General features: G+C 45.6%; 1 protein-coding gene across 1 annotated transcript in view; it reads left to right on the top strand.

Annotated features, from left to right (window-relative positions):
- The window catches only part of LOC115205598 (coagulation factor VIII-like), a 33,929-nt gene that overhangs the window by 10,254 nt on the left and 10,499 nt on the right, over positions 1-13,176 (top strand). Inside the window, exons 9-24 of the mRNA XM_029771741.1 lie at positions 2,779-2,944; positions 3,030-3,117; positions 3,423-3,640; positions 4,149-4,299; positions 4,418-4,627; positions 4,824-6,039; positions 6,936-7,101; positions 7,426-7,656; positions 7,843-8,071; positions 8,243-8,425; positions 8,627-8,743; positions 10,582-10,653; positions 11,063-11,148; positions 11,353-11,514; positions 11,844-11,988; positions 12,301-12,449. Coding sequence (XP_029627601.1) covers positions 2,779-2,944; positions 3,030-3,117; positions 3,423-3,640; positions 4,149-4,299; positions 4,418-4,627; positions 4,824-6,039; positions 6,936-7,101; positions 7,426-7,656; positions 7,843-8,071; positions 8,243-8,425; positions 8,627-8,743; positions 10,582-10,653; positions 11,063-11,148; positions 11,353-11,514; positions 11,844-11,988; positions 12,301-12,449 — 3,589 coding nt within the window. The remainder of the gene's footprint in view (positions 1-2,778; positions 2,945-3,029; positions 3,118-3,422; positions 3,641-4,148; positions 4,300-4,417; positions 4,628-4,823; positions 6,040-6,935; positions 7,102-7,425; positions 7,657-7,842; positions 8,072-8,242; positions 8,426-8,626; positions 8,744-10,581; positions 10,654-11,062; positions 11,149-11,352; positions 11,515-11,843; positions 11,989-12,300; positions 12,450-13,176) is intronic.

Below are 13,176 nucleotides of genomic sequence, written 5' to 3'. Positions count from 1 at the left end.
TTGTCGTGCCCTCATCAAAACTGTCTTGGTGTGTTTGGACCATGGTAGTTCGTTGGTGATGTGGACACCAAGGAACTTGAAACTCTCGATCTGCTCCACTTCAGCCCCATCTATGTTAATGGGGGCCTGTTCAGCCCTCCTTTTCCTATAGTTCACGATCAACTCCTTTGTCTTGATCACGTTGAGGGAGAGGTTGTTATCCTGGCACCACACTGCCAGGTCTCTGACTTCCTCCCTATAGGCTGTTTCATCGTTGTTGGTGATCAGGCCTACCACTGTGGTGTCGTCAGTAAACTTAATGGTGATGTTGGAGGCGTGCTTGGCCACGCAGTTGTGTGTGACAGGGAGTACAGGAGGGGACTAAGCATGCACCCCTGAGGGGCCCCAGTGTTGAGGATCAGTATGGCAGATTTGTTGTTGCCTACCCTTGCCAACCCAAGTCCAGGATCCAGTTGCAGAGGGAGGTGTTTAGTCTCAGGGTCCTTAGCTTAGTGATGAGCTTTGTGGGTAATATGGTGTTGAACGCTGAGCTGTAGTGAATGAACAGCATTCTCACATAGGTGTTCCTTTTGTCCATGTGTGAAAGGGCAGTGTGGAGTGCGATTGAGATTGCGTCATCTGTGGATCTGTTGGGGCGGTGAGCTAATTGGAGTGGGTCTAGGGTTTCCGGCATGATGGTGTTGATGTGAGCCATCAGTGAAGACACTGCGCATGTTTTGAATACACGTCCTGGTAATCTGTCTGGCCCCGCGGCTTTGTAAATGTTCACCTGTTTTAAGGTCCTGCTCACATCGGCTATGGAGAGCGTAATCACACAGTTGTCTGGAATAGCTGGTGCTCTCATGCATGCTTCAGTGTTTCTTGCCTCGAAGCGAGCATAAAAGGCATTTAGCCCATCTGGTAGGCTCGCATCACTGGGCAGCTATCGGCTTGATTTCCCTTTGTGGTCCATAATAGTTTTCAAGCCTTGCCACATCTGACGAGCGTCAGAGCCGGTGTAGTAGGATTCAATCTTACTCCTGTATTGACGCTTTGCCTGTTTGATGGTTCTTCTGAGGGCCTGACTGGATTTCTTATATTAGTGTCCCACTCCTTGAAAGCGGCAGCTCTAGCCTTTAGCTCGGTGCGGATGTTGCATGTAATCCATGGCTTCTGGTTGGGATATGTACGTACGGTCACTGTGGCGACGACTTCGTTGATGCACTTATTGATGAAGCCGGTGACTGAGGTAGTACACTCGTCAATGCCATTGGATGAATCCTGGAACATATTCCAGTCTGTGGTAGCAAAACAGTGCTGTGGCGTCGCATCTGCGTCATCTGACCACTTCCGTATTGAGGGAGTCACTGTAACTTACTGCTTTAATTTTTGCTTGTAAGCAGGAATCAGGACGATAGACTTATGGTCAGATTTGCCAAATGGAGGGGGTGAGAGAGCATGCGTCTCTGTGTGTGGAGTAAAGGTGGTCTAGAATGTTTTTCCTCTGGTTGCACATGTGACATGCCGGTAGAAATTAGGTAAAACAGATTTAAGTTTGCCTGCATTAAAGTCCCCGGCCACTAGGAGCACCGCTTCTGGATGAACATTTTCTTGTTTGCTTATGGCCTTACACAGCTCGTTGAGTGTGGTTTTAGTGCCCGCATCGGTTTGCGGTGGTAAATAGACGGCTATGAATAATATAGATGAGAACTCTTTTGTTAGATAGTGTGGTCTACAGCTTATCATGAGGTATTCTACCTCAGGCAAGCAATACCTCGACACTTCTTTAATATTAGACATCGCGCACCAGCAGTTATTGACAAATAGACACGCCCCCATCCCTCGTTTTACCAGACGTAGCTGCTCTGTCCTGCCGATGCACGGAAAAGCCAGCCAGCTCTATACTATACAGTTTTTTTATGTCTCATTGGTAGGATAGTCTTAATTGTAGGTTTTCCAGTTTGTTTTCCAATGATTGCATGTTGGCCAAGAATACGGAGGGTAGTGGTGGTTTACCTACTCGTCGGCGAACTCTTACACCCCGCCTTCCACCCCCTTTTTCTCCGTCTTTTCTTCATGCGAATTATGGGGATTTGGGCCTTGTCTCGACAAAGCAGTATATCCTTCACGTCGGACTCATTAAATAAAAAATCTTTGTCCAGTTCAAGGTGAGTAATCACTGTTCTGATGTCCAGCAGCTCTTTTCGGTCATAAGAGATGATAGCAGCAACATTATGTACAAAATAAATTATAAACAATTCAAAAAAAACATTATCACAAAACCCCACCTCAGTGAGCGAGACAGGTACGAAACCCCACCTCAGCCAGGGTGACAGGTAGGAAACCCCACCTCAGCCAGGGTGACAGGTACAAAACCCCACCTCAGCCAGGGTGACAGGTAGGAAACCCCACCTCAGCCAGGGTGACAGGTACGAAACCCCACCTCAGCCAGGGTGACAGGTAGGAAACCCCACCTCAGCCAGGGTCACAGGTAGGAAACCCCACCTCAGCCAGGGTGACAGGTAGGAAACCCCACCTCAGCCAGGGTGACAGGTACAAAACCCCACCTCAGCCAGGGTGACAGGTAGGAAAAAGGGTAAAGGGGCGACAGAGAGGGAGGGGGGGGGGTGAGAGAAAGGAAGAGTGGGAGTGAAATGGAAAATAAGAGTTCAGATGGGAAGGAGGACGGAGAAATGGAGAGGGTCAGAGAGAGTGTGTATAGCCAGAAAAAGACTAGGACAGGAAAGGGAAAGAGTTCATGATCCTAAAAATACTGATACTACTGTCTCTGTGTTCCAGTCAACTGTTATCGGAATACTTCCCCAGGGGTCCTCATCAGCTGGGTCATGAATATAAGAAAGTGGTATATGTAGAATACACTGACCAGACCTTCACCAAGAGGAAATCACCTGTTAAAAGACTGCTGGGACCACTGCTCAGAGGACAGGTGGACGAACACTTCCAGGTGTGTGTACCACAATCAACAAAACAAACAAACAAAAAAGATGTATCTGAATAGATAGCAAAGATCATTCTAATTGTTTCTTCAGATAGTGTTCAAGAACCTGGCAAGTCGTCCTTTCAACATGTATCCAAACGGCCTCACCAGGATTTTTCCACTGAGGAAAACAGGGAACGGTAAGAACTGGCATTATGATAAGATGAATCAAGATAATATTACTGACTATGCATTTAGGTTTGGAATCATAACTAAATCTTTTATGGAATAGTCATCATATCCGGTGTGTTTATATGTTGAGGTCTGGAGAAACTCATAAAAAGTTTTATTAGTGTAATAATCATTCTGTTAGACTAATAAAATCTCTTAGTCTCTTAGTCATTCCTAAATCATTAGTCATCCCTGTCCCCCCCTGTGTGTGTGTGTGTGTGTGTGTGTGTGTGTGTGTGTGTGTGTGTGTGTGTGTGTGTGTGTGTGTGTATAGAGGGTGAAAAGGACCTACGCTCCCTGGCTGTACCCCCCAACGGGACATATGGGTATGTGTGGAAGCTAACAGCAGAGGATGGGCCCCTGGAGGGAGACCCCCAGTGTCTGACCCGTCTGTACCAGAGTACCATCAACCCTGAGAGAGATCTGGCCACTGGCCTCGTAGGACCCCTCCTCATCTGCAAGAAGGACTCCATGGACACCAGGGGGCGGCTGGTGAGAATCGACACTTAATGTTTTTTTTTGTTTTTTTTCACCTTTATTTAACCAGGTAGACAAGTTGAGAACAAGTTCTCATTTACAATTGCGACCTGGCCAAGATAAAGCAAAGCAGTTCAACACATACAACAACACAGAGTTACACATGGAGTAAAACAAATATACAGTCAATAATACAGTACAAAAATAAGTATATATACAATGTGAGCAAATGAGGTGAGATAAGGGAGGTAAAGGCAAAAAAAGGCCATGGTGGCAAAGTAAATACAATATAGCAAGTAAAACACTGGAATAGTAGATTTGTAGTGGAAGAAAGTGCAAAGTAGATGACACATAGGGTTGGTTTTTCAGACACAGATTAAGTCTAGTCTTGGAATAAAAATAACTTTCAATGAAGAATAGAGATATGTCCCTGAAACTGGCCCAATATGACATATCATGTTGTTGTTGTTTGTGGCAGTGTGAGATGTTGTGGTTATCATAACCTAAGATGTCCAACTTGCAGGTGGGCCCAGATAAAGTGAAGCAGTTGATGTTTGCTGTGTTTGATGAGAACAAGAGTTGGTACATCAATGACAACATTCAGAAGTACAGCAAAGACCCCTCCACGGTCAACCCTACAGACCCTGACTTCTACAACTCCAATGTCATCTACAGTAAGTGAGGTTTTCATGCCTGGTTCTCTTGGTTCTTGATGAAAGTGGTGACAAATGTCTGCTCTGTCACCCTTTTTGTGTGCTATGTTTTTTATCTTGATCTCGTTTTTGTTTACAGACGTGAACGGGATTATGTTCAACGGGCAGAAGGTCCAGGTGTGTAAGGATGACGTGACCTTCTGGCACCTGGCCAACGTGGGGACGCAGAGCGACTTCTTGTCCGTCTACTTCACAGGAAACCCCTTCATGAAGGACAACGTGTACGAGTCCGTCCTCACACTCTTCCCAATGTCCGGGGAGACCGTTACCATGGAGACCGAGCTAATCGGTAAGGTCAAAGGTCAAATGATCCTACTGCAGTTGTATTCAGTAGGCATCAAATGGAAGAACATATTTTAAACAGGGAGGTGCTACAGGTCCATTAAGAACACAGGTTTTCACTACGGTGCGTCCTACTAAAACCTGACCCTGACCTGAGAGGTGTTTTCTGGAGCGTTGTGAGCTGATGTTTTTTTCATCCTCAGGTGAGTGGGAGATCAGTGCATTCGACGGCAGTCTGAAAAGCCGTGGCATGAGCGCCCGCTACTCTGTCCTGTCTTGTAACGTTGAACTGCTGGTGGACAATGAAGACGTAGAGTATGGCCTGGAGGACGTCCTGCCTGACTACGTAGACCACTTCTTCAAACCCAGATCCCTCCACCCCCAGCCACAGAACAGGACCGTAGCTGTCAGAGTCTGCAGGAAGCAACCTGGCTTAAACCAGAACACAACAACACCGCAAACAGGAAATGACACAGATAACGAAGTCGCCATCGGAGAATCAGGGGACCACGGGTCTGATAACAATGTCACATTTAAGGCAGGGGATCAGAGGTCAATCTGTGAGGTCAGGTATGTGACGGTGTCGTCTACTGACGAGGAGGCCAACCTGCTTTCCCAGGGAGGGATCCCCACAGATGTTCTGGAGCAACTGGAGAAGGACGGGGAGTGGAAAGCTTCAGAGAACCAGGAGGGAGGGGACCTGGGTGGGGAGCAGGGGGGGAACGGGAGACAGAGACGCCAGGCCGGGTTGGAGGGTGGAGAGAATGGAGAGCGCAACAAGCTGGTGGAGAACTGTGAGGAGGAGGTGCTGAAGGAGTGGAAGGGTCGGGTGTATGGGGAGGAACTAGAGCAGGAGCAGAGAGAGGAGCAGAAGGTGGAGGTGTTGGATCAGCAGGAGGAGCAGGAGGCGCAGGGTGAGGGGTTCTTAAAGGTGCAGGAGCAGAGGGAGAGGCAAAAGGGGGAGCTGGATCGAGATTCACATCCCCTAACCACCAATCACGCAGATAAGGACCCTCTACTCTTGGAGTTAGACGGATGGATGGATCTGGACCCCCTGAACAAAACTTTGGAAGCTCTCCCGGATCAGCTGAAGGTGCAGCAGCAGAGGGAGGAGCAGAAAGCTGGGTATGCGCATCCCCTAAGCAATAACACTCACACAGAGCCGGACACCCCTCTACTGGATTTGTTGGATCTAGACTTCTCCAATGTCTCCAAAGACAACGAGACAGCTCCCAGGAACGCAGTGTCTTTGGAGTATGATGACTATAGTGAGGAAGACACTGGGACAGCCTACATAGGGACAGAGGAAAACCTGGACCTGAGGACCACTGATGGACAATACCGCAGCTACTACATCGCTGCACAGGAGATCACATGGGACTATGGGATCAGGAAACCACATCAGCTCATAAAAACAAGGTAGTGTTTGGCTTTTGTAAGCATCTGGTTTCTTGGACACTTATGCTTAGTCTTTGGGGAGCACTTTCAATGAAGAATCTCAATTGAATATGCTTTTTAGTCTAGAACTAGGCTTAATATCTCTTAAATAATTATGAATAGATCCACCATTGAGCACAAAAACAACACTTGTTACAGAATATTTTACAAAGAAATAACATCTGGCCCCATCTGTTTGACTATTCATTTTTGATAGGTTTCTAAAAAATCCTGTTTCTGATTGATCAGCTCAGTTTAAAAGTAAAGGAAAAGCTGCTCTCTAGTAGCTCCAATGCAATCATTTATTTACCAACGTTTCAACTGCAAGCTGTATTTTATCAGGGTATTGATCAACGGCAAGCTGTCTTTTATCAGGGTATCGATCAACGGCAAGCTGTATTTTATCAGGGTATTGATCAACGGCAAGCTGTCTTTTATCAGGGTATCGATCAACGGCAAGCTGTCTTTTATCAGGGTATCGATCAACGGCAAGCTGTATTTTATCAGGGTATTGATCAACGGCAAGCTGTCTTTATCAGGGTATCGATCAACGGCAAGCTGTCTTTTATCAGGGTATTGATCAACGGCAAGCTGTATTTTATCAGGGTATTGATCAACGGCAAGCTGTCTTTTATCAGGGTATCGATCAACGGCAAGCTGTCTTTTATCAGGGTATTGATCAACGGCAAGCTGTATTTTATCAGGGTATTGATCAATGGCAAGCTGTCTTTTATCAGGGTATCGATCAACGGCAAGCTGTCTTTTATCAGGGTATCGATCAACGGCAAGCTGTATTTTATCAGGGTATTGATCAACAGCAAGCTGTCTTTTATCAGGGTATTGATCAGCTAATCAACTTTCAACTGTTCCCTCCCCAGAGAGAGGCGTAGGGGAATGAGGAAGTTCCTGGCGGAATATAAGAAGGTGGTGTTCAGGGCCTACAGTGAAAGAGACTTCCAGATTCCCGTCACCAGAGGAGAGCTGCAAGAACATCTGGGACTCATGGGCCCTATCATTAAAGCTGAGGTCAACGACCTCCTTACCGTGAGTGGAGATCAATGATCATCTTATTAATTCACAGATGTTTCAAATCAATTCATATTTTAGTGGCCTTAGCTCAACTACTACTAACCTCGTCAAGGTGTTTCGGAGTTCTTGGTGTAATGGCTAAGGATCTGGACAGTTGCAGGAACCCTGGTTTGAATCCCGGTTGCATTACCCCCTGAATTCACTGCAATAATATTTTCATGGCATCTACTCAGATATCAGATTCTGTGTGTGTTCTGCTGTTAAACATTGACCTGATCTTAATCTTGATCCTGTTTTTAATCTTGATCCTGATCTTGATCCTTATCTTGATCTTGACAGGTGACCTTCAAGAACATGGCGTCCAGGCCCTACTCCCTGCACCTCCATGGGGTGTATGATAAGAGCCAGGGTGATGGTCAATCCTCCGGGGACAGGGTGGCGGGGATCCCTGGGGAGGCAGTCCAGCCTGGGGAGGTCAGGGTCTACACCTGGAGGATCACCAGGAAGCAGGGGCCCACCGCTGCAGAGTTTGACTGTAAGGCCGGGGCCTACTACTCTACACAGAATAAGGCAAGTGTCACTGTCAACACTTACTGTATATTACAAAGCTAGCTCATAGTTAGGCCTCATAAGTGTATTTTATTTTCCTTAGATAGCTTATCAGTGTTGTGACATGCTTTTCCCTGCATGCACTTATTGTTCTGGCGTGTGTATTTGACTGTGTGGCTTTGTGTTCTGTTCTCACCCCTGCAACAGGAGAAGGACCTCCACTCTGGTCTGATTGGCCCCTTAGTAATCTGTAAACCAGGCACCCTCCACCCCCAACTGAACCTACAGCCCAACCTACAGGAGTACGCCCTCCTCTTCCACACCTTCGACGAGACCAAGAGCTGGTACCTGGACGAGAACATCCGTCAGTACTGCACCCCGCCCTGCCAGGCCCAGAAAGATGACCCCTGGTTTCAGCTCAGCAACAAGTTTGCAGGTACAGTAGAGTTATTCAGACTCCCTCCTAATGTCAATAATAGTTTCATAATAAATTAATAAAAATAGATTTCTAGTGAATTTCTCTGTTTGTTTAGGTTCATACTCATATCTGATCGATTGTTTGTGTTTGAGATTCATTTATCTGGAAAATCTTTCCATGTTACCTTAGCCATAAACGGCTACGTGGCAGAGACACTTCCTGGTCTGACTGTAGCCCAGCACCAGCAAGTCAGGTGGCACCTGCTGAACGTTGGGGGCGACGGGGAGTATCACACCGCCCACTTCCACGGTCTGCCCTTCAGCATTCACAAGGAGCAAGAGCATCGCATGGGGGTGTACAACCTCTATCCTGGTAAACACACACACACACACACACACACACACACACACACACACACACACACACACACACACACAGCCACAGTTACCACACACACACACAACCACAGTTAACACACACACACACAAACATACATACACATGCCCACACAATAAAATAATAGTCAATCAAGAATGTCAACTGTCCCACCTTGGTCTCTGCCCACCTCTCCAGGTGTGTTTGGAACAGTAGAGATGAGACCGGCCACGGTGGGGACCTGGATGGTGGAGTGTACACTAGGAGAGCACCAGCTGGCCGGCATGAGGGCTAAACTACTGGTCTACAACCCACGTAAGTAGCCTACCACACCTCACAACCCATGTAGGAACCACAAATCCCAACTTATGTAGGTACCACAACTCCCAACTTATGTAGGTACCACATCTCCCAACTTACGTAGGTACCACAACTCCCAACTTATGTAGATACCACATCTCCCAACTTATGTAGGTACCACATCTCCCAACTTATGTAGGTACCACAACTCCCAACTTATGTAGGTACCACATCTCCCAACTTATGTAGGTACCACAACTCCCAACTTATGTAGATACCACATCTCCCAACTTATGTAGGTACCACATCTCCCAACTTATGTAGGTACCACAACTCCCAACTTATGTAGGTACCACAACTCCCAACTTATGTAGGTACCACAACTCCCAACTTATGTAGATATCACAACTCCCAACTTATGTAGGTACCACAACTCCCAACTTATGTAGGTACCACAACTCCCAACTTATGTAGATACCACAACTCCCAACTTATGTAGGTACCACAACTCCCAACTTATGTAGGTACCACATCTCCCAACTTATGTAGATACCACAACTCCCAACTTATGTAGGTACCACATCTCCCAACTTATGTAGATAACACAACTCCCAACTTATGTAGATACCACAACTCCCAACTTATGTAGATACCACAACTCCCAACTTATGTAGGTACCACAACTCCCAATCTATGTAGGTACCACAACTCCCAACTTATGTAGGTACCACAACTCCCAACTTATGTAGATACCACATCTCCCAACTTATGTAGGTACCACAACTCCCAACATATGTAGGTACCACAACTCCCAATCTATGTAGGTACCACAACTCCCAACTTATGTAGGTACCACAACACCCAACTTATGTAGATACCACAACTCCCAACTTATGTAGACACCACAACTCCCAACTTATGTAGATACCACATCTCCCAACTTATGTAGGTACCACAACTCCCAACTTATGTAGGTACCACAACACCCAACTTATGTAGATACCACATCTCCTAACTAATGTAGGTACCACATCTCCCAACGTATGTAGGTACCACATCTCCTAACTAATGTAGGTACCACATCTCCCAACTTATGTAGGTACCACATCTCCTAACTAATGTAGGTACGACATCTCCCAACTTATGTAGGTACCACAACTCCCAACTTATGTAGATACCACAACTCCCAATTTATGTAGGTACCACATCTCCCAACTTATGTAGGTACCACATCTCCCAACTTATGTAGGTACCACAACTCCCAACTTATGTAGATACCACAACTCCCAACTTATGTAGGTACCACATCTCCCAACTTATGTAGGTACCACAACTCCCAATCTATGTAGGTACCACAACTCCCAACTTATGTAGATACCACAACTCCCAACTTATGTAGGTACCACAACTCCCAACTTATGTAAGTACCACAACTCCCAACTTATGTAGATACCACAACTCCCAACTTATGTAGGTACCACATCTCCCAACTTATGTAGATACCACATCTCCCAACTTATGTAGGTACCACAACTCCCAACTTATGTAGGTACCACAACTCCCAACTTATGTAGGTACCACATCTCCCAACTTATGTAGATACCACATCTCCCAACTTATGTAGATACCACAACTCATGTAGGTACCACAACTCCCAACTTATGTAGGTACCACAACTCCCAATCTATGTAGGTACCACACATAGTTACCTCACAACAGCGTTACTCAGTAGACTGAGACAGAAGTGTGAAATATGTTCTTTGAAATGTCTTAGAATGGCATTGTTGGCTATTCTTTTGTGAAATGTGGACAATATAAATAATAAAATGTAATTTCCTGTGATTGCCTGGCAGGATGCATCCAGCCTCTGGGGTTGAGGTCAGGAAGAATAGACAATTCCCAGATCACTGCATCAGACCACATAGGTAAGCAAGCTTCAGCAATGCAAGAATGTAACCACAAGAATGTTACTACAAACCTCTCAAACATTATAGCTGATGTGTGGTGAGCGTTTTGACAGAAAAAAGGTTGCCATTCATTACCTTAGGGTGTTTCACATTGGTGGTAGAATAGGTGAGTTTCCCTCCTTACTATGTAAAGGCACTTTGAGCACATGGAAAAGCGTTATGTAAATCCAATAAATTATTATTACTAATTATGAAGTTATTTCACGGCAGAAAGTAGGCTTGTACACAGTAAACGCATAAGTAAGCCTCTAGAATGGAGACATGTTGCCGTGATGAATCAGTGACTTACTGTTTATGAAAACTTTCCTCTGTGTTAGGCCTGCATACAGTTAGCCAGTGTGATTGAATGCATATATGTGTTTTCCAGGTAACTGGGAGGCCAGGCTGGCGAGGCTGGAGCTATCTGGTTCTGTCAACGCCTGGATGGGCGCGGATCAGAAATCATGGATCCAGGTTCAACAATAAAATTCCTGTTCTCCTATGAAAGATCTTGTAGATTGAAAGGCCCTCTGATTTAGCTGCCCAATTTCGATTCAATCAATAGATTTTTTTACTCATGAGAAAAATTGGAATTGGGATTTCAGTTCACTTCCTGAATTGACTGAATTGAAATGGAACTGGCCCCAACCCTGGTCTCCTGTTGTGTCTTATATGCAGGTGGACCTCCAAAGACCCACACTGATCCATGGGATCCAGACCCAGGGTGCAAGAGCCTCTCTGGGCCTGAAGGACTACTTCATCATGTACTTCACCCTCTCCTACAGCCTAGACCAGGAGACCTGGACTAACTACAGGGGGAACAGTACCACGCCAGCCTACGTCAGTACCTTACATGTACCTTAACCATCTGAAATAGTACCTACTGGCTAGTACTGTAACCACAAATCATGAGCTTAATTGTTTACCATACAAACCAGCAGTCAGAGAGAGCAGGTGCACTTATCTTTTTGTTACTGTAAATGTCATCAATGCCTAAAATATTTCAGGTTAATTCTATGCAATACTGTGGTGTCCTGTACTCTTACATTGTATGTTCTGTTTCAACCTCCTGTTATCTCTCTTAAAGGCTCATTTAACATGTACATCCCCCATACTACCATGCTACCTGTTGTACTTACTGTTAATGATAGAACTTCTGTTTATTTCAGATATTTAACGGTAACCTGGATGGCTCCAAGGTGAAGGAGAACCATCTGTCTCCCCCCATCCTGGGTCGCTACATCAGACTGCAGCCTGTCACCATCCAGAGGAACCCTGCTCTTCGCATGGAGCTGCTGGGCTGTGACGTCAACAGTGAGTCCCTGTGGCAGTTAGGAACACCTTTGTAATAGTTTGTAACAGCTCAGATCACATTTAGTGGTGGTGTATGTTGTGATTAGATGATGTGATGTAGCTAAGGTTGAGAGGTTGAGAGGTACATCATCAGGTAGTTCGTGATCGGGGTCAGGGGCCGGGGGTCAGGGGCCGGGGGAAGGGAGGCGGTGCAGGGACGGATAGATCTCAGGTGCTGGTGAATAGAATCCCTGAGAGAAGGAAGAAGGAAAATAAAAATGTCTGTGTGTGTGTGTGTGTGTGTGTGTGTGTGTGTGTGTGTGTGTCTCTCAGGCTGCTCCTTCCCCCTGGGTCTCCAGAGGAGGTTGGTTCCAGACAGCAGCTTCAGAGCCTCCTCCTTTCTGCAGACTTGGAGGCTCTCCTGGAGCCCCGCCCTCGCACGCCTCCACCAGGATGGCAGCGCCAATGCATGGCGCCCCAAGGTACACACGCACACACATATACAACAACACAGAAGCTCACAAGAAACACACACCCAAAGTCAATCCACACACACCGTCACCTCCCTCTGTTACCGGCACTTCTATTTTTCCATGATGTGTCAAGTCTCTCTCTCTCTCTCAATTCAATTCAATTCAAAGTGTCTTTATTGGGAAATGTGTTTACATTGCCAAAGCAAGAGAAATAAACAATAAACAAAGTGAGAAGAATTTAACAGTAAATGTTGGAAGGTTTAAAAAAGGTAGACATTTCATGTATTATATTATCAGTTATATACCAGATATTATCAGTTATATTAGCTATGTTGCCTTCTTCAAAAGGCTAGTGGAAAGTTCATATCCTATTGATGTTTTAACACTTTGCAAATATTTGTGGTACGAATACTATGGGAAGATAAATAAACAGATAAATATTGGTGGTATTTACAGTAGTGTTTGTTCTTCACTGGTTGCTCTTTTCACATGGTAACAGGTCACACATATTGCTGCTGTGATGGAACACTGTTGTATTTCACCCATTAGAAATGGGAGTTTATCAATTTAACAATTTTTGATTTGTTTTCTAATTCTTTGTGGATCTGTGTAATCTGTGGGAAATATGTGTCTCTAATGTGGTCGTACATTTGGCAGGAGGTTAGGAAGTGCAGCTAAGTTTCAACCACATTTTGTGGGCAGTGTGCACATAGCCTGTCTTCTCTGTTTTTGTAGA

This window comes from Salmo trutta, chromosome 13 (genome assembly GCF_901001165.1).
Source record: "Salmo trutta chromosome 13, fSalTru1.1, whole genome shotgun sequence".
In the NCBI taxonomy this organism is placed as follows: Eukaryota; Metazoa; Chordata; class Actinopteri; order Salmoniformes; family Salmonidae; genus Salmo; species Salmo trutta.
Note: the sequence above shows the minus strand (reverse complement) of the source record. Positions and strands in the feature narration are given on the sequence as shown.